The 27781-nt window shown below is 40.3% G+C and overlaps 1 protein-coding gene across 4 annotated transcripts in view; it reads right to left on the minus strand.

Moving 5' to 3' along the window:
- Positions 1-816: 816 nt before the first annotated feature.
- Positions 817-27781, minus strand: part of ptpn11b (protein tyrosine phosphatase non-receptor type 11b) — a 33302-nt gene continuing 6337 nt past the window's right edge. Inside the window, exons 2-16 of one of the 4 annotated variants that reach the window (XM_088408612.1) lie at positions 23769-23891; positions 19962-20156; positions 17027-17219; positions 16842-16958; positions 15697-15810; positions 14830-14926; positions 14573-14652; positions 13315-13470; positions 12256-12387; positions 10738-10892; positions 9408-9475; positions 8826-8977; positions 7985-8085; positions 6340-6471; positions 817-4787 (exon numbers count right to left, since the gene is read on the minus strand). In XM_088408612.1, coding sequence (XP_088264738.1) covers positions 6384-6471; positions 7985-8085; positions 8826-8977; positions 9408-9475; positions 10738-10892; positions 12256-12387; positions 13315-13470; positions 14573-14652; positions 14830-14926; positions 15697-15810; positions 16842-16958; positions 17027-17219; positions 19962-20156; positions 23769-23891 — 1771 coding nt within the window. In that variant the 3' untranslated portion in view covers positions 817-4787; positions 6340-6383. Of the gene's footprint in view, positions 4788-6339; positions 6472-7984; positions 8086-8825; positions 8978-9407; positions 9476-10737; positions 10893-12255; positions 12388-13314; positions 13471-14572; positions 14653-14829; positions 14927-15696; positions 15811-16841; positions 16962-17026; positions 17220-19961; positions 20214-23768; positions 23892-27781 lie in introns of all 4 variants that reach the window. The other 3 variants (XM_088408611.1, XM_088408610.1, XM_088408609.1) reach the window with 3 other exon arrangements.

Below are 27781 nucleotides of genomic sequence, written 5' to 3' on the forward strand. Positions count from 1 at the left end.
AAAGGAGCAAAAAAGTCATCCACGTACAATGTATACCAGTGATGTGAAAACGAAGCCTCATGAAACACTTTTGAGGTGTGTTTTAATCCTCTAGATGGGGCTATTGGTTTAAAGATAAAGCCTGGTGCATTTTTAAACAAAAATAAAACATCTAGACGAGAGTAAAAGTCAAAAATGCTTCACGAGGCTTCATTTTCTCATCACGACTGTCAAACAACAACTGTGTTGCCTTTACGGCCGAGTTAACGGAATGTTTATTGTTGCAAATAATGTTAGAAAAATAGTCATATATTGTTGAAAAGTAATTACGACATTTTCACAAAATAATTATGGTTTTATTTGTGAGTAGAGTTAATCCCTAAAATTACTTCTTAAAACCGGCAGGTCACATTGCTCGTAGAGAGGACATCAGATGGACTAAACACACGGACTCGCTAAGACTTAAAGTCAATGGTAGCCAACCTGTGGCTCGGGGGCGACGTGTGGCCCATTATTAATTTTTCAGTGGCCCACAGCATAAACTAACAAATGACATAGGGTGAGGCAAGTTTAAATTAAATAAATAAATAGGCTTGTATAATGCAGAACCTTTCTAAATATGCAAAAATACAACTAGATGATTATAATTTGTACAAACTACTTGGGAATACAAATACACTTCTCTTTGAAACACTGGCGAATGAAGAAGATTCCAGTTTCGTATGATCATGTCACATTACATAATAATTATTATATATTATAAAAATGAACGGGGCCCCTGTGCCCTTCTACTTTTCTGTTTTTGGCCTTCAAACAAAGAGATTTGGCCATCAAAAATCCAGTCAGCATAGATCAGGTTTATTGTAACAAATCAGATTGTTGTCACAAATGCAACTTTTTGCATGTGTACACTGAGAAGGCATCTGAGTAGAAGCCAGTGCAAGAAAAACACGCTGGACTCACCTCAGACATACATGAGAAACGAGGAAGCAAATGACATTTACTCTTCAAGTAAATACACAGTGAGAGGACAAGCAGAAAGCAGTGATGGGAAAACGAAGCCTCATGAAGCACTTGCGATACTCTTTAGCTCCTCTAGGGGGCACTCTTGGATTAAAGACGCAAGGGAAATGTAATAGCTTTCCATTGCATTGGCCTTTATCTTTAAAAACCAAGAGCACCATCTAGAGGAGAAAAAAAATGCCACAAGTGCTTCATGAGGCTTCATTTTCCCATCACTGGCAGAACAAAGTACACTGCAAATGTCCCATGCGCACTGGTTCAAAACGGAGCCAGAAAAAAATAAAAGTAATCATAATAATAATCAAACAAGCACAAGACTATTTAAACATAAAAAAATGTCAGATATTCAGCAGTTTCATACTTTCAAGTATTGATGTTACAATATATAAAGAAAGAGGCAACATGGACGAAAAATGAAAGTAATCAAGAAGATCCACAGTGTGATGAAGTTCAGAAACACAGGAACAAAACCAACCTACCAGGAGAAAGGGGTGAGGGTGGGTCCTTCATTTTGGTACTCAATGTGGAAACCAAAATTAAAAACCAAAAACAAAAAACACTTAAATACACAAGTTAGTGCGCCACACACAAGCAACTTTGAGTACAAGGCTTTGTGGTTCACACACTCATGGGACTGGGCAATATAACAATTTTTGCCAATCATTGTGGAAAATTATGACTTTTAACGAATAAATAAATCCAAGAAAAATCTAGTGAAAGGTTTTGAAAAAAAAAAACACCTGTGGGCTGCACAATTAATACAATTTTAATCGCGATCACAATATTGCTTGCCACATTTAATTTAGCTAATATTATTTGATCAGTGTGAAATGGCATTGAGTTTCTCACCTTATTCCTAATATATGCAGCGCTAGCTGTCAATTGAGACCCATTTTGAAAAATCCGACTGGCCAAAAGTTTAGGTAAATTTGGTTTGAAATGACGGGAAATGACAATATGACTGCTAATTGATTAAAATTTGCTTCCAAGTTATGAAACTTAATGAAATTTACTGCCCAGCTACAGATATTTTTTTTCTAAATTTTCAGGCACAATCACAAGGCTCGCTGTAGCAGAAGTTAGTTCGGACAAAAATGGACGCAGCAGTTAACTGAAAAATCTCGATTTCACGATTTACCTAAGGTTCAAATCTTTGACCTTTAAAATAAAAAAAATAATTTGGTTAATTGCCCTGCAGTACAGAGTATTTTTTTCTGGAGCTTACCGACTAGATTTAAACACACTCATGAGGCCGGCTTTACCAGAGGTTAGTTCGGACAAAAATGGACACAATCGGTTACTGAAAAATCTTCATTTTATGCTTTACCCCAAGTTTAAATATCTGATGTTTAAAGTGACAAATTAATTCAATAAATTCAAAGTTGTATTAGCACGCACCTTAGCAGAGGTTAGCTCAGACAAAAACGTACGCGGGAGTTAAGTGAAAAATCTCGATTTGCTGATTTAATCGAGATTCAAATCTTTGAAAAAATGAATTGAATTAATTCGATTTATTGCCCAGCCCTATAGAGTATTTTTTTCCTGAGCTTTCAGACTCCATTTTCACACACTCACCAGGCCTCCTTTACCAGAAACGGACAAAAAAGGGCGCAGGAGTTAAGTGAAATATTTCATTTTCGCAATTTACCCGAGGTTCAAATCTTTGAAGTTTAAAATGACAAATTAATTGATTTAATTCGATTTATTGCCCAGCCCTATAGAGTATTTTTTTCCCTGAGCTTTCAGTCTCCGTTTTCACACACTCACGAGGCCTCCTTTACCAGAAACCAGAAACGGGCGCAGGAATTAAGTGAAAAATTTCGTTTTCGCAATTTACCAGAGGTTCAAATCTTTGACGTTTAAAATGACAAATTAATTGAATTAATTCGATTTATTGCCCAGCCCTATAGAGTATTTTTTTTCCTGAGCTTTCAGTCTCCGTTTTCACACACTCACGAGGCCTCCTTTACCAGAAACCAGAAACGGGCGCAGGAATTAAGTGAAAAATTTCGTTTTCGCAATTTACCAGAGGTTCAAATCTTTGACGTTTAAAATGACAAATTAATTGAATTAATTCGATTTATTGCCCAGCCCTATAGAGTATTTTTTTCCTGAGCTTTCAGTCTCCGTTTTCCCACACTCACGAGTCCCGCTTTACCAGAAAACGGACAAAAACGGGCGCAGTCGTTTACTGACGAGTTTAACAAATCCGTTTTTTGACAGAGATTTCCAGAGTGGCTAAAACTATCCAAGGCCTTCCTTATGGCATCAGCGATGTGGCCTTTGCGCGCTCAGCTATCATCAAGCTTGGATTATGGCCGACATCTAAATTACTTTTGGGAGACAAATCTATTCTTCAATCTCGGGCAGATAGCCATCTGGCGCTCCGTAATCGCCATTCCTTTTCCTCTCTTTCCTCGTGACCCTCGCCGAAGGCAGATGTTGAAGCGCGTCAGACTCCATGATTAACAAGGTCAAACAAAGTCCAGAAATGACTGCTTCTCATTCCGGGATGATGTCATCGCTTCTCGCGGAATATTACTGCTCATCAAGCCACTGATGTAAGACCAGACCCAACGCTGTACGGTGAAAGGGCGATTTTGTTGTTTTTAAAGAATTTAAATGATCGGAATTTCACAAGTATAGAACACACTTTTTTCCCAAAAATGAAGGCCAAAAGTATGGGTATACCATAAAGCAAGGGTCCCCAACCAACGGTCCGCGGCCCCTTACTGACCAACTGGTAGAGGGTCGCATGGGCCACACCCGAAATAATTATCTAATCCTGATACTAACCCCTGGATACATCTCTGACGATGCGTCCCAGTCCATTCTGGAGATGTTTCTTTCAAGTGAGTCTTTGATTTTGGAACCTGAAAATTTTCCCCCAGAAAAGTACAGTGGACCCCCTTGTTACAGCGTCCCCGGCTTACGTTTTTTTTCATGTTGCGATGTGGAATACTGAGTTTTTTCACCCCCTTTTATGGTATTTTCCCAGTTTTGTGCCCAAAACAACTGTCATGACCCTAGGGGCTTGGATGTATTTGAGTTGTTTTGTCTCCATCTGCAGGCTAGAAGACCGCGCCGTATTTCCGTTTCCTTTTTTACGTACTCGGTTGTCATTCAACTCTCAGCTCTGACGAAGCGAGTGCGCGTTTCGATTCATTCCGATTCCTTTGATGGTTTGCGTTGTCCGTCTTTTATCGTTGTTATCGCCAAACGCTTGGTGCATCCTATACACGGTAACAGAAAATACCAGTATTTGACCCTAAAACTAAGGGTGCGTCCTATACACAAAAGTGTCCTATATTTGGGGAATTATGGTAAATTTTGGCAGGGAAAAATATTCATAAAAAACAAAGGCGATGATGATCTGTTCATGACAAGAAAAAAAAAACGGGACAAATAGTGCCCCTTTCCTGTTTTCTGAGACGACACAAAAACAGTAGCAGCCTCAGTGAGGATATCTGTGAGTTGACCTTACTTTGACCTTCGGCCTGCTGAACGCTCATCTTGCAAGTAAGGGCAGAGATGTAAGAACTTGATTGCAGACAACAAGGCACTTTGGTTTGAAGATGGGAGGGAGGGACGGAAAGGCTTCGGAGGCAAAGCAGAGTCGTAGGAAAGGGATGGAGGGGGCGGGGCTACAAGTCCTCCCTGTCCTTGGAGATTTAACTCCACAAGCGGAGGTCCAGCTTGAGAGGGTCCGCTCGCCACTGGCGGCGCCGCACTCTGGTGGGTACTTCCTCCGCTGGAGGGATTGCGGGCAGCCGATGAGGCCTCCGCTGAAGATAGAGAAAGACAAATTCATGGCTGCTGGCTCTTTGAATTGGGGGGACACGAAAATGACGTCCGTCATGTTAGGACGTTATCCCACCTGCACTGGGTCTTGGCTTGTGCAAACCGTGTCAATCAAACAAAAACAACGTTTTTCAGGTGCCGACAAGTTATGTATGAGTGATGTAGCATAAAGCAGACATTTTGATTCTGGGAATGGGCCAATAACTGAGTTGACGCTTCATGGTGATATTAACTCATTCCAAACCAAAGACGTAATTGATTTATTTTTTCTCACCGTTGTACGATATTTTGGTCAATCCTTTGATCTTAACATCAACGGTATTTAAATCAAAGGGGGGGCAGTGAAAGAAGAAATAGGGAGCTGAAATTTCACCCAGATGTCAAACATGTCAAAGTTCGACATGGCACGACCATTTAATTATCACAATCAAAAAGAGCGTACCATGCCTTGGCTAAAATACTGCCAGAAAAATGTGGAAGAAAATGACCCAAAAATGATCAAAATACTACACAATTAAAAAACACCTTACTATATATACAAAGACATAAAAAAGTATTGTCGTCTTAGTCGTAAAAAAAAAAAAAAAAAAAAAACACGATACATGTTTGTTTTATGCGGTATTTCGACCAATCTTTCGATCTTTACATTGAAGACATTTCACATCAAAGGGAGAGCATTGAAACAAGGCACGAGGGAGCTGAAATTTCACCCAGAAGGTTACAACATGATAGAGTTGAACATGGCACGACCAATTAGTTATCACAATAGCAAAAGTGTGCCATGCCTTGGCTAAAATACGGCCAGAATAAAATGACCCAAAAGTGGTCAAAATACTACACAATGTAAAAAAAACAAAACAAAACACCTTACTACACATGGCCATAAAAAAATAGTCTCAAAATAAAGCATTGTCTTACTAGTCGTTTGTTTTATTCCTTAACCCTTACGCAGTATTTCGGCCAATCCTTTAATTGTCATACTAAAGATATTTCACATCAAAGGGAGGGCATTGAAAGAAGACACTAGGATGCTGAAATTTCACCCACATGGCAACAACAAGGCAAATCTCAGAATGATATGAAAGAAAATGAACCAAAAAACGGTCAAATACTGCTCGAGGTGTAAAAATCCAAATATTTAATCACAGGTACTTGTTCATTTATTTCCGAGTGTTTTGCTAAAAAAGGTGGGGTACTTTAGGTACTTAAATCCTGCAGTTACAATTACTTTCATACTCAAGTAATAGTGATGACTTCATGTACTAAAATAATGCAGTCATGACTTTACGTGGTCATTACTTTAGCTTAAGTACTAAAGTAATCAAATCGATTATAAATAATGGATCAATTGTTTGGCGACCAAAAGGGTGGATAGAGTAAGAAGAAATTGGGCACGGGCACCCCACTATGTAGCTCCGCCCCTTAACACACCACTAAAGAAAAAAAAAAGGATGATGAAAAGAATAATTAACATTCTAGGTGAACCATGTGATTTAGTTTATGTCTTACACAACTCAAAGAACAAACGATACTCACAGAGAGGCTTGCAGAAATATACATGGAGGTCCGCAGCACTGCTTTTACCTCCTGGTGTTACTACTGAAGGACGTCTGCGGGCTTTTAAAGTTGATGTTCTCGTACACGCCCGAAGAATCGTCGTTTGTCATTCTACAATTACACAGGGGCACCAAAACGAAATTCTGTATTACTGTGTGAGCCCAGCCAGTTCATCGATCATGTTCAAAATACTGTGGTACCTCTATTTACAAAATTAATTTGTTCGGAAGTCATTTTGTAATGTGGATTCTTTGTAGGAAAAGTGCTTTTTATGTGTAAAAACCTCAATCGGTTCAAAGCCCGAAAAATATGCTACTTAAACCCTTTAAATTAATAGCGTACTGTATTTTCCGCACTATAAGACGCACCGGATTATAAGGCGCACCCTCAATTAATGACACATCTTAAAACTTCTTCCATATATAAGGCGCACCGGATTATAAGGCGCACCCTCAATTAATGACATATAATATAACTTAATTCATTAATAATTTATAATATAACTTTTTCAATCCCAATATAGTAATACTCAAAGTAATAACAGTAATAACTCAAATAAAATAATAACTGAAATAATAACTCTAAACTCTCAATAGCATAATAACTCAATATGAGCAATCTTGTTCAACTGTAAACACACAAAAGAAAGAGGTAAAGCTTACTTTATCACTTTATTCCTCATCTATGAATCCCAATCTCAATATTGATCCATATATAAGGCGCACCATCGTTTTTTTTTTTTTTTATAAGGCTTTTAGGTGCGTCTTATAGTGCTGAAAATACGGTAACTGTAACTGTTGACAATATGAATGCAGTTCACTTGTTTGCCTTAAGATGGCGTTGGTGTGTTGGTGGACACAACTTTGTGTCGTCGTTATCTTACATTTCCAGTGACCTAGTTTACTTTTACACGCCCAAACCAGCAATAATATTTATTTTTGGATAGTTTTGAGCATGAAAGTCAACTTAAGTTTGTTGAAGATCATGCAAAATACTTCTTGCGTTAGCTATGTTGTTCAGCTCTCTCGCTAATGTGCAGTCAGATGCTACATCACACAAGTGATGAAAGGGAAAGTGTTTCATGGTTTGTTTACAGCAGCCCAAATTGGTATACATGTGTTTAAATGTGAAAATGTATATTGTTAGCCGTAGCTAATGTCAATTTTTTAGTTCTGTGGTGTCTACACCAGCAATTTTCACCCTAAATTTTCCTTTGTAACCAGAGGAAATGTTTTTTTTGTAACCTGGTTTTCCAAACAAGACGTTTGTAAGTAGAGGTGCCACTGTATGTTAGAGGTAATCTCATTACAATAGTGCTGAGAAAAATGAAGCCTCATGAAGCACGAGTGCTTTATGAAAAATGAAGCCTCGTGAAGCACGAGTGCTTTATGAAAAATGAAGCCTCGTGAAGCACGAGTGCTTTATGAAAAATGAAGCCTCGTGAAGCACGAGTGCTTTATGAAAAATGAAGCCTCGTGAAGCACGAGTGCTTTATGAAAAATGAAGCCTCGTGAAGCACGAGTGCTTTATGACAAATGAAGCCTCATGAAGCACGAGTGCTTTATGAAAAATGAAGCCTCGTTTTCCCCATCATTGCAACAACAATGGTCTAAGTTGTACTTACACAGATGAAGAACGTGACGATGCCATGTTGAGTTTGGACCTGGAATTGGCCATGGGTGGATATTTGATGTTGGAGTACTCTCTCACCTTCATCTTACTCCTCTGCAGAGTAACCACATCATTACCACGCAACTCCAGCTTATCCTCACTCGCGTATTTTCCGCAGCATTCGTGTACAAATGCTTAAATGCGAAATGACTTCAGTCACTTCACTGAAAACCTGATGCGGTAAGAGATAAATATTGAAAATTTGAAACGGGTTCGTCTGAGGAGGGTTGCACCAAAAACGGAGCTGAATTAGATGATTAGACAACATTTTCTGACCGATTTTTTGTATTTTCTGCACTTCGAGGTGTACCTTCAATTTTCTCAAAAGCTGACAGTGCGCTTTATAATTGGTGCACCTTATAGAGCGGACAGCACGCTCCAATTTTGAGGCAATTTGTCTGGAGACAAGGCCCAAAAAGGAGTTTTTATAAAAGAAATGATAAAAGAAATTCAAAAACAGTTAAATGAAATCAACAAAACAATATATTTGAAGGTTTTCGGCTACATGTTGTCATTTCCTTTAGCTCCATCTAGTGGATGCATAATGCAACCCCAGCCAATAATGCAGCTTCTGTTCTATGCACCTTATAATGCATTGCAGCTTATATATGAAAACAGTTTGAAAACTGTCCATGAATTGAAGACGCGCCTCATCATACGGCGTAAAATGTGGAAAGTGGGGTAACTGATTTGAACATGACGGAAAAAATTCACAGTGAAATGAAACGTCGCTGTCGTATCATGAATATTTTAAAGCTCGGGTTTTCTTGTTAGCCAAGCAACCGGTAGAGCACCTGCTCTTCCTCCAGTCTCTTCTGAGCAGTGTCTATGTACTGCTGCACGGCCATGTAGATGAACTTGTACTGGGCCTCGGTCTGCACCATGCCGGACCTCTGCTGCCGGACCCTCTGAATGGTCTTGGGGATGTCAATATCACAATCCAGGCCTAAGGCAAAAACACATGCATAGATGGGCACACACACACACACACACATAGTTTAAAATTCAGCATGAATTCGGACCCTTTTAGATTCAATTCATGTAAATGAGGTTATTCATCTGATTGTTTTGTTGACATTCCCTTGATCACAGCTCCACCTCGTGGCTGCATAATGCAACCCCGGTCACTACTGCAGCTTCTATTCTATGCACCTTATAATGCACTGCGCCTTATAGTGCGGAAAATACAGTTATAATGTTAGGACTGAGCTTAGAATAGCGACAGTTATGAATAAGAAAATAACATTTTTTCATGATGGAAAGTATGTGTTCCCTCATTTCCAAGTCGGTTTCAGCAAGTTGATTTGGCATGTTGTAAACCTCTCAGTAAGTGAGATAAAACAGTATGAAGCCCCCCCCAAAAAACGTGGTCCTACCTTGGCGGTTAATAATATCAATGAGGATGTCAATGACAATAATGGTGCCAGTCCTCCCAATTCCAGCACTATGGGAACAGCAAAGATGGAAAAATCAAATTACGCTTGATGAAAAAAAAAAACATGTGAACACAGTCTTTGATGAAGCCTTTTTGACTAGATCACATCAGTAGACAATGAGGAGCTTAAAACTCAGGGTCATGAGTTCATTTGAGGTTAAGAATGTCATGTCTGACCAAAGGACCATGGGGTCGAGAAACGTTCTACTAAAGGGATACACAAAGTGGGAAAATGAGTCCATGGATCAGCTAAAGTCCGTAGTGCTCAAACTACGGCCTGAGGGCCATAGTGGCCCGCCATGCATCTTACAAATTACAAAAAATGTAAACGTGTCACCAATGCTGCTTTAAATGACAAAAAAAATGGTGGAGGGCAGAGTAATAAAGAAAGTTGAAAAAAATAAGTAGCACAACTAATTGGTTAAGTTTACTACAAGTATTGTAAAGCTTTTAGCTGAGTACTACTGAGTTTTCTTGTCCTCTCTTTACGGTATTTTACCCACTTTGTGACAAAAATAAATGTCATGACCCCAGGGGGTTGGCTGTATTTATGTTATTTTGACTCCATCTGCAGGCGTTTTTAGGTAATTGCACTTATTTTCTGTTGCCGTCAATGCCTCCATGCAACACTACAATGCTGGTCTGCTATTGGTCGGCGTCGCCTCACTACAATGCTGCTCTGCTATTGGTCAACCTCACTCGTTTCAAAATAGCAGAACGGTAAAGCTTTGTTCTATTGTGAGTGGTTACAAAACTGTATTTACAGTGCATTTTACTGCTTAATTCAAAGTTGAATGGGTTAGCCACGGGTTGCTAGCGATGTTAAAGAGAGAAGTAAGAAAATGATTTATAAGGAAACGACGCTGGAGATAATCAAGAAATACGAAGCTAGCCTAGCCTAGGCTACCCTTACTCAGGAATATGGGCATAGCAAGCGCCACTCAAAGGTAAATAAATCCTTTCTATATTTTGGATTTATGATGTTTTCTGATTGTATGCATGTATATTATATATACGTAGCGCTTACAATACTATTTTGGTACCAATTTTTAATACCTACGTACAATGTTGATGTTTTTACTTGGGGTTCTAAAAGCATTAGCTATTGAACATAGGTTTGGATTGCCCGCCATACGGGGAATTCGCCTTACGAGCCCAATAGCGGAACGGATTAATATCGTAACACGGGGGACTCAGTTATGATTTTTATCTCTTGCTGTTTTTTTCTTTCTGAGTCCAAAAATGTGACTTGGCTACAGCTTTCCTGGTACCTGCAGTGGACGACAATAGGCCCGGCTCCTGGAATGGTCCTCTGTGTCCGATTGATCTCCTCAAGAAACCAGAGGACCCCGCCGGGCTCGTTGGGAACGCCATGATCTGGCCAACTCAGGTATTGGTAGTGCCAGATGTATCTAAGAGGCTCCCTCTGTGGGAACAAAGCAATAACAACAACAAAAATCAAAAACGATAAGCTCAGGGGCAAGGTCGCAATGTATTCATTATAGAATATGAACTGCCTTTAAGATATCCACAATGAAGGCTTTACAATGCCAAAATGACCCCCAACTAGATACAGATACACAAATCCATACGGTGATGCGTACTTATAATATTAGGGGTCTCAGGTTGATTTGAATTGCAATTAATTGCAGTCAGTTATAAAACATTAACTTTGACTACAATTAAAAATTCAGGACCATCAGGAGGACATGAAAACGGAAGAGTACATGTTGGTCAGAGAAATGTTTAATGTCATTTTAGCCTATCACATCAATGAAAAGCACCCATCTAACGATAGCAACGATGACGCTGATGCAGCGAGCAAAACTCTTTACCGAACCAAACCGGAGAAAACCCTGCATTGGACTCTCAAGTTGGACCCCCGCTTAACTTCACCCCCAAAAACCTTTTAATACATTTTTTTCAAGAGCCCAGAAATTCAATAGCAGGTATCTTTTCCGACATATTTTCTCAGGTACAGAATGAGTTAAAGATCATCTAGTTTTTTTTTTTTTTTTTTTTTTTTTTAATCGCTTGACAACACGTAATATTCCAAACAGTTGTTTATGAATGATTACGGTGATGTGTCGCAGGTTTGCTTGCAGCCGCTTACAGCATGGGTGTCAAACATGTGGCCCGCGGGCTGGACAGGGCCCGCAAATAAGTTTAACCCGGCCCACAGGCCATTTTTCAGATCGCCATAACCCCTGAAACAGTTGCAACAAAATTCCAACGCATTTTGCGGAGCCTTGTGTGGATACCATGTACGTTACGGTAGCTGTTGTTGTTGTAGTTGGGGTGCACAGGTGTCGAACTCCAGTCCTGGAGGGCCGGTATCCTACATGTTTTCAAACCTTTTCCCTCAAAAACACCTGATTCAAATGATTGGGATCATTTCGAAGCTCCCGCAGAGCTTGCTAATCAGCTAATTATTTCAATCAGGTGTGTTGGGGAAAGAAAACCGGAAAACATGCAGGATGCCGGCCCTCCAGGACTGGAGTTCCACACCTATGTTGTAGTGGATTCTAGAATCTAAAATGTGTCTTTTAAGAAGGAATGGAAAAATGATAATTGTAAAATGTCCATTCTTTTCACGCGGTTCAAGAAAAAATGCGATTTGGGATGTCTAGGGACCAAGAAGGAAGTTACTTACATGCGTAATTTGACCTTATTTACTCACCAACACACACACAAGAATAAGCACGTGCTGAAGGATTTCACTGGAAGGGTTAGATAATCTGACCCTGGGTCAGTGTGTCAGCAACGATTGGGGGCGGAGCTTTCCCTACCCGGTCCAGACGGGTGACTTCCAACTTCCTCAGGATGTAGTCCTGAGCCTGTCGCTCCTCCACGTTTCTCACCAGCACCCTTCCAAACTCCGCGCTGGCGTCCAGCTTTGGCCAGTAACGGACACATTTGTTCTACGTGGAGGGCAGGAGAAAGACGTGGTCGTGATACGGCGCTTGGGTCGAGGAGCGTTTGTAGGAATTAGACGACCTAAAGAACTAGATCCACTCAAGCGGCTTTGGCAATCGGCTTAAGTGTCATACTATCCTTGTTAGCTCTCCTCCTTATTTAGCCGCGCGCGTATACAGCACGCTAAAATTAGAAGGCGCAGAATAAACTGATGGAATAATGATCGAGTAACGCCGCCGCCGAATGACACGATGAGAGGAGGGCAATCGCCAGCAAATATTTTCAGAACTGCTTTCGTTTTCGTCCAAGACGCGTACTTTTTGACAGGGGATTGGACTTTCAAATCAACGTGCGGCCATCGTTGACATCAAAATGTTATGCTTTTATTCAGCGAAACTTGTCCACTTATGAATATTATTTTTACAACCGCTTTTGTTTTGATCTCATGCGTCACGTTGTCTCGTGATTACCCGGGATTTCATTGTGAGATTTTGTCTGCGAGATCGTAATGTAAAAAAATGCCCCTTAAAAAGTGTCCTGAAAGTCAACCCTGCTAATTTTTGAACATCAGTGACAAGTCGAATAATAAAAATCCGGTAACAATAAGCAAGAAAGTAAACTGAAAACGATCGAGAAGATCGAGAAGAGGAACAAAACGATCATGTTGAAGCTAAACAAACAAACACTCAAAGTAAAAAGTGGACATTTCCACCAAAACGGACTAAGTTGCAAACTGAAAACGATTGAGAAGATCGAGAAGAGGAACAAAACGATCATGTTGTAAATGCAGTTTGAACCTGAGACTTATTTTGTCCTAGTTATAGTGCTATATATAAGACTATATATGACTTAACTTCTAAACCGATGCGCCATTCATTTTTGTCGGTTTCTCCACTAAATTCTACGACAATAAATTAAATTCACGGCTGTACCCGTCCTCTCTCCATCTCCTTAGTAGTCATGACGATGACGTGCGTATTCTCCTGATGCACCATCTTCCAGAAGTCACAGACCGTATTTTGGAGGCAGCCTTGGGTGGCGATGAAGAATTTGTCCTCCTCCACCTGGCGCCCTTCGTCGTTTGAGCCCTACACAAAAAAACGTAAAAAAAAAAAAAAAAAAAAAATCTTGGCTGTTGCTTGATGTAAATACAAGGTGACACAAAAAAAAAAAAACAGGATGAAAAAAATAAAAAAATCCATCATTGGTTCTTTAATGGTATGTTTTAAGGTTTTATGTACGATTAATATTTTGGTTTTATGGGATTGTTAAAAAGTTCCCATATTTTTTTGTGCCACCCTGTATTATGAAAGGTAACTAATTAAATCTCAAAGCAATGTTTAAACCTTTTTTCATATTTAACTCCAGGTATTTATTTATTTTCATTTTTTTCCAGTTGTTTGCCTAAAGTAGGGTCCTATGATGACCTATAATGTCGGGTAATAAATCAATTAAAAACCAAAGTAATCGAATACTTCACGTATTAAAGTACTAAAATAATCAAGTACTTGGGCGTGACACTACTTTGCGGTTTTTCACTTTCTGCGCGAGATTTTCGGCGCCATTAACCATAAAAAACTAGGAATTAATGTAAGCACTATAAGAATCAATTGCTTTCGTGATTAATCCAGCACTCGATCAATTTTTGTTGGACTATAATTGAGTGAGGATGTAATAGATTACTTCAGGTAATTCGGTGCTAAACTAATCAATTACTTTTGGTAATTAAGTATTAGTCCCTACCGTAATCAATTACTTGAGTACTGAAGTACCCAAGCAATGGATGACTTTCGTAGACAGGTGATAAACTCCAGTCCTTGAGGGCCGGTATCCGGCTTTTTTTCAAACCTTCTCTCCCAAACACACCTGATTGAAATGATTATAATCATATTCATGCTAATAAGATAATCATTTGAATCAGGTGTGTTGGGGAGAAAAAAAAAAGGATACCGGCCCTCGAGGACTGGAGTTCAACACTTTAGTACTTAATTACCTACAGTAATGAATTACTTTGTATTTTAATTGGTTTAATAGCAGCCATTTTTCTCTTTTAGCTAAACGCTTGAAATCATTTTTCACACCTCACACCAATAGGGGGCAGCAGACAACCAGGATGATCATACCAAGCGATGACCCGCCATGAAAGAAAGTCGACTTTCTCCTGCCTCGCGCTACACAAAGCAGACTCACTCTAATGTAGTTGGCGTTGATGTAGTCGGAGCCGGGCGCATCCGGATCGCCGTCTCGGATTTCAACCCGCGTGGTGTCGACTGAAACGACAATTCCAAACGTCGTTAATTCACGGCGCGGCTCTCGCCGACCTCGCTGCCGTTCGGCGGGTTATCGCGGCCGCATCGGAGGCCTCGTCTGCCTCGTCTATTTGCGTCGCTCTTTCTTTCCACAGGAAGCCGGCGCGGCAGGAAACGGCGGCGCGCTCTGCCACTCACAGGGGAGGATATTCTTGTATCTGTTTTTACTCTTGTTTTCTGCTTTCATGCCTTCCTTCCGGGGATACAGCAGCTTGCACTCTTGTTGTTGAAGTACCTGCGGTGATCGCAGCAAAAGAGATTTCACTCAAATTATCCAGCGAGCACAGGACGAAACGTGACAAAATAAGACACCCGAGTCACATGGATACGTTACACAAGGTGAAAGGGGAATACACCGCGGTACTTCTCTTGGATTGAAACCGTCTCACATTTGTCTCTCATTTAAACGCTCCCAAAGATCAAACCGATTGGACGCATAAGAAATGAATAATAGTAATAGTGAATCGCACGTGTATTTCACGGATGATCAACCTCAAATCCACCATTTTGACCCAATGGTCACACATCTTTGCTATCAGGGTACGTTGTAAATCGTGCTGGGCGTGCGCGAGGCAAGCGTGCCGGAGTACGAAGAAAAGTAAGCGTGTTGGTGAAAGTGGCGTGCAAAACGATATGAAAGGAATTCAAAGAAAACCGGTGCTAATTGTCAACTCTGCCTCCCTTTCCTGCGGTGACGTGCGACGTCCGCTACCCCGAGGGACTTCAGCTGTGGAGAGAGGATCCCCTGTGTCTCCCGACTATACAAGTTCAGTATGGGGGCAAGGGGGTGCGACTAGGGGTTGCAGAAACTTGGGGAGAGTTAGCAGCCGCTCGTCACTCTGGCGCGCGCCGTATGTTGCGTGTTGTAAAAGAAAATATAGTTTGTGTCCAAAAAGAGAAACATGCCTGAACAGCCTCAGTTTTTGGGAGGGAAGAAAGGTAGGCGAGGTTTTATTCGACGCATTTCATAGACATCGCTAAGTCTATAGCCTTCCGGCAACATACCTCAAATTCTTCCCAAAATCCTTGTTTGGACTTCTCGGAATTGTCCGCTACCTTGTTGAGCTCCCGTACTCGATTCTCGATGTTGGCCGCGTTAATTCTGGTGGCGTTGAAGGGCTGTTTGGACAAGGAGATGATCGGATATGATACAGAAACAAACAAGTTGTCTTGTGATGGGAAAATGAAGCCTCATGAAACACTCGTGATACTTTTTAGCGCTTCTCCTTGGTACACTTGCTTTAACGATGCAGCGGAAATGTAATATTTCCATTGTACCAGTCTTTATCTTTAAACCAAGAGCACCATCTAGAGGAGTAAAAAAAAAAATGCATATTGTCCAAAATCGGCAAGGATGCACCAAAAACTTAAACAAGCAGTAGAAATACATGAATTAATGGTTAACTGCTTAGTTTATTTGGTTATTTATTAAATTCCATACGTAAATGTTTATTGTATTATCATTTTTGTAAGAGGTCTTGCTTTATTAGAAGGGTTAAAGGTATTGATGAAACTTTCATGATGAAGTCAAATTGTACACGGGAGATTGCATGCAAACGGAGAAAGCCATCATTACACACTCTATCGACATACGAACGAGTAACGTTCTAGGCGTCCGATCGTTAGTCGAATTTGTCCGTAAATTGTTCAAAATAAAAATCAGGACAAAAAAAAAATAACGTCGATCAGAAAAAAAGAAACACTTTGTTGGAAAGCTGTTCCGAGAGGGGAAAGATCAATTGACAGTTGTCACTATAGCATGTTTCCGGGAGGAACTTCAAATTAAAAGTGTAGCGCATACATTTGCGTCAAATGCTTTAGGTTACTTTGAAACAATGACTGGCCCGTCAGAAAAATTCCTGCTTGCCTCGCAGAATATTTCCCGCTTAAATACTGCCCGGTGTCTATCCTGCCGAGGTCTCTCTGATCAGCGATAAAACTGGAATAGAGATGAGCTCGATTGCGCGGCACTACGTTATCAGCGGGGCGGAAAGTTTGTTCACGATGGCGGCGTTGGTATCACCGAAAATGCCTGAATACCAAATCGGACTTACAGGCAACTCTCTGAAGATCTCGGAATATTTGCAAGCTGAACATTCATATGTCTTTACGTAGGGTAAGTGTAATCGGAAAAAAAAGTATAATCGTACCTGTTTGAGGTGCACTACGATGCCGCTCTTCTCCACCATGGGGTTCTTTTTGTAGTGATCCACCAGGTCGGCCAGCGTGTCGAACCTCTCGCCACCACCTACGTCGTATTTACCATCCTGCTGGAGAACACCGATGAGAATTCGGGAAGCCATCGTGACGAGAGAGTGATTTACCATTGCGGTACCTGGTAGCGGATCATCACGTGGGTGACCTTGGTCTTGCGGTCCGTATTCTCGTGCTTCTCCTCGAGCGTGAGGACGGAGAGGACGAAGTCGCCCGGTTTGCTCTGGCTCTCTCGGACCAGGAAGCTGCCAGCCTTGCCTTTTTCTGTGAGCAGTTTCTCGGCGTCTCGACCGGACAGTTGGCCGTGGTACCACCTGGAGAACGGAAACGTCGGGCACAACAGCTTAAATGACGGTGCGAAACGAAATAGAAATCAGGCGCGTCGGAGGAGGGTTGTGCCAAAGGGGACCGGACTTGGTGAGCTTGGATTTGGATGATTAGACAACATTTTCTCACCAATTAACCGTATTTTCCGTTATAAAAGGCACACCTAAAAGCTGACAATGCATAATTCATATATTTTCATTTTTAGGGCGCGAAAATATAAAATAACCATCAATTTTTACTTTTGCATTTCAGTTATAAATGTAATTTTTAGAATTAAAAACTTCAGAACACCGTTTGAAATTTTGATACGCTGTATACGCTCAAATTTTGAAGCAAGTTATATGGGGACATACGGGGAGTTTTTCTAAAAGAAAGCGTGATGAATAAAATGAACTGTTTTGAAATCACCATTTAATTGAATAAATAATCATCTTTATCTTTATATATATATATATATATATATATATATATATATATATATATTTTTTTTTAATTTTATTTTAATTTGTCATTGTTTAGTGACAAAGCTTGTCTGACTGATTTGATTGTTTTGTTGACATTCCCTTCAGCGTGGCTCCCTCTAGTGGATGCATACCACAACCCCAGCCGCCACTGTAGCATCTATTCTATGCGTCTTATAACGTGGGGCGTCCTACATGTAAAAACAGTTTTAAAATAGGCCATTCATTGAAAGTGCGCCCTCTAATCTGATGTGCCTTACAGTGCCAAAAATACAGTATGCAGAAATTAGATTCCAAAGGGTCCGTTGCTCAAGCAGAGTTCAACTTCAATTTACGGCGGTGCAGGATGGCATTTTACTCCCATTATCCCCTACTTTAAAACAAAGCCATGTTTTATTATGGTGGACATCTTTTTCATGTTTTTCAAGGTGACGTTTGCCACTACAGAACAAGAAAGAAAATCGAAAAAAGCTCAGCCCGAGGCTAGAAGGTGTTTTCGGGGGAAGACAAATGATCAAGACAAGCGAGAGGATCTGAGATGACGAAGGCTTAACAATGTTCTTCCTTCCTGCGGGGGAAACTGCCTCGCAACGTTGCTGCAGGCTGTAACAAGGCGAGCGTGCCGATTCCTACTTGAACATTGAGATAAGGTGCGTTCTGAAAGCATCCCATTATGGAAGAAGGCTATAACTGGTGCTTTAAAAAAAATGGAATCAAAGATAAATTCATTAAGATCCTCCCAAAAGTCTGAGAAAAAACAGTTACCATTTTCGAAAAATTCAGATATAAACATGGTAAAAATAAATCCATCCAATAAATCACACACTGTCTACGTATATAATCTAGTTTCTTTAAAAAAATTACTCCATCAAGATTTTTTTTAAAGGTTATCAGGCAAAATATAATTTTTTTCATACTTCCATGTTGCCTTCCATGTTATAATGCGCATAGAATAGAAGCTACAGTCATGGCTGGAGTTGTGCTATGCATCCACTAGATGGATCTACGCTAAAGGGAATGGCAAGAAAACAATCAGATAAGTCAGTCAAACTTAAGATGATTCGTGGAAAGTTCTATCTGGAAAATAGGGGAAAAAAAACTTGATTACATTAAAAGACTGTTTAGAACAATGCCAAGAGGAATCAAGAGTTTAAAAATTTGATGATTTACCATTACCCGGATTTTCCGCACTATAAGGCGAAACGGATTATTAGGCGCACCTTTAATGAATGGCTTATTTTTAAAACTGTTTTCATATATGGGGAGCATCGCATTATAAGGCACATAGAATAGAAGCTACAGGAGTGGCTGGGCTTGCGTTATGCATCCACTAGATGGAGCTGCACTAAAGGGAAGGCCAACAAAACAATCAGATAAGTCAGTCAAACTTTAGGAAATTAATAATTAGGAATCAGAAAAAAATACCTCTTGATTACATTAAAATAATCATTTGTTTAGATCAATGCTAAGAAAAATCAAGAGTTTAAAAGAATATAATTAGGATTCAATTAAATACCGAACTCAAAATTTGAATCAAATTGCAACAAAAAAACCCCTAAAATATATTGTTTTATTGATTTAAAAACAGTTTCTGGATGTAATTAAACTTGTGGTTTATTTGTAAAAAACATACATTTGTAACTGAAATGCAGACATAAAAATTGAAGAATTTACATGGCCATTAATTATTTTATTTTCTCGTCCCCAAAAAAGGAAAACTTGCGGTTTATGCGCTGTATAACGCACACCGAAGGAGTGGGCGCGCAGTCAGCTTTTGAGAAAACTGAAGGTATTTAGTGAGCCTTATAGTATGGAAAATTCTATAAAAACCTCAGTCTTTTGAACGCCACTTCTTAAGTGAGAGAGCCAAAAGTTCCATCGCCAATATTTCGAAACGCATGTGATCCAGAATGATATATTTCATCGAAAAAAAAAACAACTCTATACGCCATCTCTGTCGAAATGACGAGCCCGTCTCGGGTTAAAATGCGTCGCTAACTGCAAAAAAAAAAAAAAAAAAAAAATTGCGCTAAAATCTTCGCTAATAAGGTAATTAGGTGACTTAACTGCCTCTTCACCTTTCACCTAAAAAATTTGGAAAAAAAAAACTATCGTTGTAGAAAGAAACTTCCGCGCAGTTTTAATGGACTTATGTAAATCAGCAAACGCATTCTGCTGATCTCATTCGCCGAGGCTTCCGCGTATAAATTTGTGCATTCCGGCATGCAAACGGATTCCTTTTTATCGGCGCGGGCGTGAAGCGGGCACCTCTCGGACGTGGGGTCTTTGCAGTTGAGCGGATACTTGAGCTCGATGACGTGGCCGTTGCGCTCGCGCAGCAGGTCCTGCTGTTCCGTGTAGTACTGCACCAGCTCGGCCAGCGTGGCGAACTTCTCGCCGCCGTACAGGTCATAGTAGTCGCCCGAGTTCTGGATCTTGATGTGGGTCACCTCATCGTCGCGCCTGAGCGGGGAGAGGGACGCTTCTTTTAGTTCGGGCGCCAGAAAACAACTCCCACGCCTGTTTAAGTAAAATATAGAATGTGTTTATTTGCTAGCGCCCACACACACGCACGCACGCACGCACACACACACACACACACACACACACACACCGCGGTGTAAGCTTATCGAGCCATCTGCCGCTTTGCAAGAAAATAAGTCTTTTGATTGTTTAACTTCTCACCAGTGCAACTTTACGTTTGCAAAAACAAAATGATACGGCGGTGATAAGCAGGCATTGTTGGCATAGCTTGAAATGAGGAGACAAGATTCGGAGTTTTCTAAAATGCAGAGAAAAAAGCTACAATGATATCGAGAGGATGTCTGTTGGACAGATTTTTTTTTTTTTTAATAAAAATCGTACGAAACTTTTTTTTTGCGTGTGTTCATATAAAGTTATGCTTTTACTGCGTGTTGTGTTTCAGACTTCCCACATTGCGAGCGGTCGGCGAACGCCTCACCAGTGTAATACCCAAAGAAATACCCAAAGTTTCACCAAGTTTATGTTTGCGCGTTTATGCCAATCCTCTCGGTTTTCGGAATATTCCTGCGCGTGGAGGATGGACTCGGACGTTGGTTCAGCCTGCTCGCTTCTTTGATCGAAAATAATGCAGGAAGAACCTCAACTAACACGAGTTGCTGTTAGCTGCAACATGCGCTGGCTTGCTAACAGGCAACGGTAATTATTATAAGTACGAATACGTCTGACATAAAAATGCAGTACGTGCGTCAAATCTCGTCGTAAGCGGCTGACAGATGAATCTCCCTTGAATCTAATTTTTAAGGTAGCGTTTACAGGACGCACCCCGACTTTTGACTTTCATTTTTGCTTAAAAAAAAAGAAGTGAGTCTTATAATTGGGGCATTACGGTAATCGGGAAGGCAATGACTAGGCAATCCTCCGATTCATTGGTTCATATCACCGAGCTGCGTCTCACCACTTCCGTATCGCATTTCGCGCATGTTTCTTTATCCTTTTGATCCATTGCTTTTTCTTTCTGTGTTTCCCGCTAAGTGCTTAATAGCTTTAGTATCGGCTGTTGGCTTGGTGCCATAGATCCATAGTCCTGTTCAAGACCCACTTAAACGCTCAGGCCTTTGAATGCTTTTATCTGGCCGTTAAACACTCTTATTGACGGGAGAGCCAAACAATAACGCTTACATTTGATTTACTTCCTTAATGACTTTACTACTGTATGTACATCGCAATGCAAATTGCATAAACGCACTCGAGAGCGCCTTCAAAAACGCCTATGGATTATTTCACCGATTAATCGAACGGTCGGTGAAAATTACTTTTTGGGTAATTGGAGACATTTTTTCACACTTTTTATTCACAAATATCTTTTATTAATATTTATCAATATTTAGTATTCTCAAGTGATAAATAAACCTAAACAACAATTAACTAAACAACAACAAAGAGTCCCTCTCATGTAGTTTACATGAGAGGGACTCTTTCCGATCGAGTTACCGATTCAGTTAGTGTTTTCCCAAAGTAAAAACAGATGTTTGTAAATGTCTTATTTGGAATCAACACAAAGGATAATTAGTCTGAGGTTGAAATCCAAAGATTGACAATTTTAAATTACACACTGGCGCTAAAAACGATTATTATTAAGTAACAGATTCCTTTGATAATTGAATCAATTTTGACCACTTTACCAAAATAGATACTCGATTTAGATCATGTAAAGCCTGGGATATTCAGCTAATAACTTTCAGCAAACCAACCACACACAAGAGATCCATTTACTTGACTTTTGAAAATAATTCGGTTACTGTTTCGATTATCGTTTTTCAAAGTAAAATCTGATGTTTGCAAATGTCTTTTTTTTTTTTTTTATTAAATGCAGAAGAAAAATTATCTGCTTTCATGTTAGACTAGAAAAATTTGAGACAAATGACCGCTGAGAGGCTGAAATCCGAAGATTGACGATTTAGGTTCAACGAAGCAATAGGTCTAAACGATTCCTCTTCTAAAAGTACTTTATGATGATTTTGATACTCAGTCACCCGATTGATTTTGACCGCTCCACTTAATAACGATACGTATTCCCTTACCGTAATTTTGGGCCACCTCGAAAGCAACATGAAAACGATGAAATGTTTCAATAAAACACCTCGAGCCAAATTTCATTGACTTTACCAAATATGTACAAGGGCCATATTTAGCCAAGTAGAAATCGTTACCCCCTTCTACAAGACGTCCGGAGGTAAACATCCTCTGATAATTTAGCACGTCCGTATAAATACTGCACACAACTCCAAACCGATGTCAGCGCAGATGTTCGGGCTCCACAAACTCGCGTGTCTAACATTCCCGATTTCCGCCTTGGGGTTTCGTCAAGCTGTCCATCGATGACATCAAAGAGCTATGAGCTATCCTTTCTTTTTCATGGCCACATAGAACGGAGGAGATGAGGGCAAAAAGAGGAGACGAGAGCGAGGACACCAACCTCCCACGGTGACTATTACCATCTGAACTATCACTCATAATACGCATGCTGGATAATGACTAATTAGCTCATTAAACTCTCGCTGCTCCGATAACAAACTCAATGTGCGTGTGTGTGTGCGGTTGGGGATGGAAAAGAAGTCCAAAACAGCATACAGGATTAAGAAAATATGATTTCAAGTATATTCAGGCATTTTTAGACACTTCGTACATCTGAAAATTCACCTGCGTATCATCGGAATGGAGTATAAAATGCAACTTTTTTCTCTTGATTTGAGCCCTTGCGGCTTTTGGACCAGTGTAGTTTTTTTTTCGCATGTTTTCAAGACGTCAATTAATGGAAAAACTATGAAATAGAAATGAGAAGATGTGAATCGAAAAGAGTCGTATTTAAAATAGAAAATACAAAAAATAGAAAATATGATCTTGTATTAGCGGGTTAGGGTTAAATGCGAAACGACTTCAGTCACTTCACTGAAAACCTGATGCGGTAAGAGATAAATATTGAAAATTTGAAACGGGTTCGTCAGAGGGGGGTCGCACCAAAAACGGAGCTGATTTAGATGATTAGACAACATTTTCTGACCGATTTTTTGTATTTTCTGCACTTTGAGGTGTACCTTCAATTTTCTCAAAAGCTGACAGTGCGCTTTATAATCTGGTGAACCTTATAGAGCGGACAGCACGCTCCGATTTTGAGGCAATTTTTCTGGAGACAAGGCCCAAAAACCGAGTTTTTCTAAAAGAAATGATAAAAGAAATTCAAAAACAGTTAAATAAAATCAACAAAACAATATATTTGAAAGTTTTCGGCTACATATTGTCATTTCCATTAGCTCCATCCAGTGGATGCATTACACAACCCCAGCCACTACTGCAGCTTCTGTTCTATGCGCCTTATAATGCGGTGCGCCCTCTATATGAAAACTGTTTTAAATAGCATAGCTGTTTAGCATGCACTTCATACCCCAAAAATACTCAGTCATTGACAAAGTAGTCCCTCAGCCAGGCACAACAGAGGCTTGTTTGCTCTCACAACTGAACTTTGTACCATTTGAGGGGATTAAGGCAGAAAAACGGTGTGTGATCAACGAGGCAACAGACACAGAAGAATACCTGACTGAAAGGGTGAAATCTCCCGGATTGCTCTTGCTGGGCCGGGCCAGGAAACTGCCGTGGACACCCCGGGTCAACAGGAGCTGCTCTGCTTCGATTCCGCTGATGTTGGGGTGGAACCACCTGAACACAAAGAGCGGCCGCCGTCACGCATGACCGTGGGAGCAAATCAGATAAAAATCAAATGACCACCGCGTAACCTGAAACTGTCCCGTTGGACAAACAATTTGAGAAAGTCTTGCATGTGTCTGTGCACAGAGTGATAAGGTGCAAGAATTAAAAAAGGGCATCCAAACAAATACATCTGAAGGAATTCCTTATTTTCCTCTATGTGGTATATCGTATCGGTCGCGTGGATCCCACTCACACACGCCGATTATCAATTCTATTTCGCTTAAATTACAAATACTGGACCGTATCCCATATGTCGCCATACTAATGCGAGTTAGAATAGCAAATATGACATTAGCAGGTTCTGTCATTTGTGCTACTAAAACTATAAAACGGGCGTAGATTGCAAATCTGATCTTCCGGCACGCCTCGCTCGTTTCATCGTTATGTCAGAGAAGATAAGGCCAACAATGTTAAAAGCTCATTTGGGATGAGAAATTAAACTATTTTCAAAATGAGAAATGATTATTACTTCCGCATCGCAGATAAGAAAGAAAGAAAAGCAAGCAACAAGCAAGCAAAAAGAAAGCAAGCAAGCGAAAAGAAAGCAAGAAATTAAGAAAAATGAAGGCAAGAAAGAAAAATACAGAGCAAGAAAGCAAGCAAAAAGATAGCAAAAATAAAGCAAGTGAAAAAGAAAAAGCAAGAAAGAAATGAAGCAAGAAGAAAAAAACAAATGAAAGAAGAATGAAAGAAACCAAGCAAGCAAAAAGAAAGCAAGAAAACATAAAAATGAAGAAAGCAAGAAAAAAAATAAAGAGCAGGAAAGAAAAAAAAACAAGCAAGAAGAAAAAAAACAAGCAAGACAGGAAGAAAGCAAAGAAAGAAAGAAAGAAAGAAAGAAAGAAAGAAAGAAAGAAAGAAAGAAAGAAAGAAAAAGAATGCAGAAAAGAAAAATAATTTGGAAAGAAGAAAACAAAAGAAAGAAAGAGGAATATAGAAAGCAAGAAAGAAATAAAGCAAGACAGAAAAAAAACATGCTGGAAAAAAAATTAACTTTGGAAAAAGCAAGAAACAAAACTGGAAATTTATAAAGGAGGAAGAAAGAAAGCAAGACGAAATGAAAGCAAGAAAGAATGCAAACAAAAAAAGAAAGCAAGCAAAAACAAACAAGCAGGAAAGACAAAAAAGAAATGAAAACAGGAAAGCAAGAGAGAAAGCAAGCAGAAAAGAAAGAAAGCAAAAAAGAAAAGGAGGGCTTAGGGGGTTAGGATTCTACAGTACAGCCAAGATTTTCCCCCCTGCAACATTTTACAATAACTGAAGTTTTATCGTACAGTAACTTCATGATATTTCCAAACAACAACAAAAGATGCAGCGAGTCCGGACCCCAAATAATGCCGCCGATATTTGATTTACTCCTACTACTCCCACTTTAGATTTTTACAGCATTTTTTTTTCCCGGACGTGTTCTCTGGCGACGAACAACCGAGAGGTCGTGTGTGTCAGCTGGCCAACAGATTACTCATTGTCTTGTTTATAATCCTTCACAGATATATACAGAGAATTAATAACTGCGGGCCAGATGAAAAATATGTGGTCTGTCGCTATATTTAATCCTTCCGTCGGAGAAACGGCGCGGCTTACGGAATCGCCGAAACAATGGGGACATTCCAAATCTTACGCTGATTGACAAAAATTATTTCTTGACCTTTTTCCATCATTATGGATGATTATGATTTCAATGGAAGAAATGAACCCAACAAAAAAAATCATGTAAAGTCGTGATTCATTAGTAATTAACATGAATATCTTGAATGAAATAAATGAAGCCTGCTTAAACCCAAGCGCGTGATTTATATTTATGCAAATGTATTAATGCAAAATGTCATTTTTGGTCATTTCAAACCAAATTTATTCCATTTTTGGATCTCAATTTACAGCTACACTGCATATAGTATCAGGGAACAGGTGAGAAACTCAATGCCATTTTACACTGGGAAATAATATATTAGGGTGAGAAAAGCAGAGACTTTTGTCATGCAAACATCTGGGAAACATTGCCCCCTGGTGGCAGAATGACAAAGTGATCGATTTGACATGTATTGCCGGCTTTTTAACCGAGGATCCCCTTAATTAATCGTGGCATTCGATTTCGAATTTGATTAATTGTGCAGCCTAAATACAGCCGCTATAAAAACGCACATCCGTGCGTCTAATTTCATCTTTTGTGGCTGATGGATCAATCTTCCTTAAATGGCGTTGAGCAAAAAAAATAATAATTTGCAAATTACCGTCTTCATTTTTAGGAAAAAAAGTGTCTTATATTTGGGGAATCGGGATAAATCAACACTTTAACAGCCCTAAAACGAGTGAACGCTGACAAGATTTTACCAGAGGGAGACCATTCACTACTTGGATGAAATATCAAATAGGTAGAACTAAAAGCATCTTTGGTAAAAGCGAGATGCCTGGAAAGTCGAGGGGGGATGATCTCCGCCTACCTCACCATTCTGGTCGAAGCCTTCCACAATCCCCTTCCTTCGCCCCAGATTTTAGTAATCCAACGCTAAGGCCGGGAGGGAGTCGGGACTCTCACCGAGGGGTGTGCGGAAACGGGTTCAAACGAGCGCCCGTTTTAGCGGACGGAGAGACGGTGAGCCGTACGCGGCGCTTTGAGGGAGGGAGAGGGAGCGCGAGGGGCGGAGGGCTTGTAATCTGGGATTTGGATAACCGCGAGCGAGCCTGATAGCGCGGGCTGCCCCCCCCCCCCCTTCTCCGCCCTAGGCAAATGTAACGATCTTAGGCCGAGCGGTCTGAGCGCTTTCCTCCCGAGCGATCGACGGCGAACAAAGGCCGGCCCGTGATCCCCGAGCCAAGAGAGCTTTGGCCGGCCGTGGCACGGGCCGAACCGGGCCCTCCCGGAACCGCGGGGTCCCGGCTCGGACTTGGCGCGGGGGCAAAGGCGACAGCTGTGTCGCCCGTGCCCGGAGATTACATCTAATCGCGTGAGGCGTAGTTACACCGGATCATAGGCGGCCCTCGCCGGGATAACCCCCCGCGATCCGGCCAATTCGGCAGTTTGCCATTAGGCTATTCTGCCACGGAACAAAAACAAATGTGACGACCAGTTTCACAATATACAAACTCAGCCGAGTACCCCCTAACATTTCCACAAAAATATCATCAATATGTCAGACCTGTCTTGAAAATAAATCATTAGAAATAAATATTTGTCCACAGAAACAATATTCCGCTTAAAGTGTCCTCTTTGAGGATCGTAGTGGAGACCTGTTCCCAAAAATAAATCATTGACTTGACAGGTAACGAGAGGCGGCCCGTGACGAGTTGGGTCCAACCATTCTAGTGCGGGGGAGAATCTGTTTTTTTTAAATAATAGAATTGAATAACCTACTGAACATGACGTTTGTTTTATGAACATATTTTCCTGAAACGATTCATCAAGTCTAGTTTTAAAGGATTTTTGCATGTGTTTGTTTTTTTTAAAATCTCGAGTACCCCTTGAAGTTCCTTCAATTTCCTCCAAGAGTACTAATACTTTCTGAATGACTGCATTAGTTTACCGTCTATTAATACTGCAAAGACCTTGCACGTGTTAAAGCAGAGGATAATACAGCAGCTGCCGATCAGTAGCCCGGTATCAATCAATCAATCAATCAAATTTTATTTGTATAGCCCTAAATCACCGAAGTCTCAAGGGGCTTCCGGTATCGGTCCATGGATCAAGTGCTACCCGGCTGCATGGCCCTCAACCAAAATAATGATGTTTTGGTACTGATTTAGTTTATCCTTTAATAGTTCATTCATTTGTGCTTTGTTTGGCTTGATCTTTGTTTTTCTTTCTTTTTAACATATGGTCATTCCTCAATAAATGTATTTTA

Source organism: Hippichthys cyanospilos, chromosome 2 (genome assembly GCF_059441005.1).
Source record: "Hippichthys cyanospilos isolate Australia breed blue-spotted pipefish chromosome 2, RoL_Hcya_1.0, whole genome shotgun sequence".
NCBI lineage: Eukaryota > Metazoa > Chordata > Actinopteri > Syngnathiformes > Syngnathidae > Hippichthys > Hippichthys cyanospilos.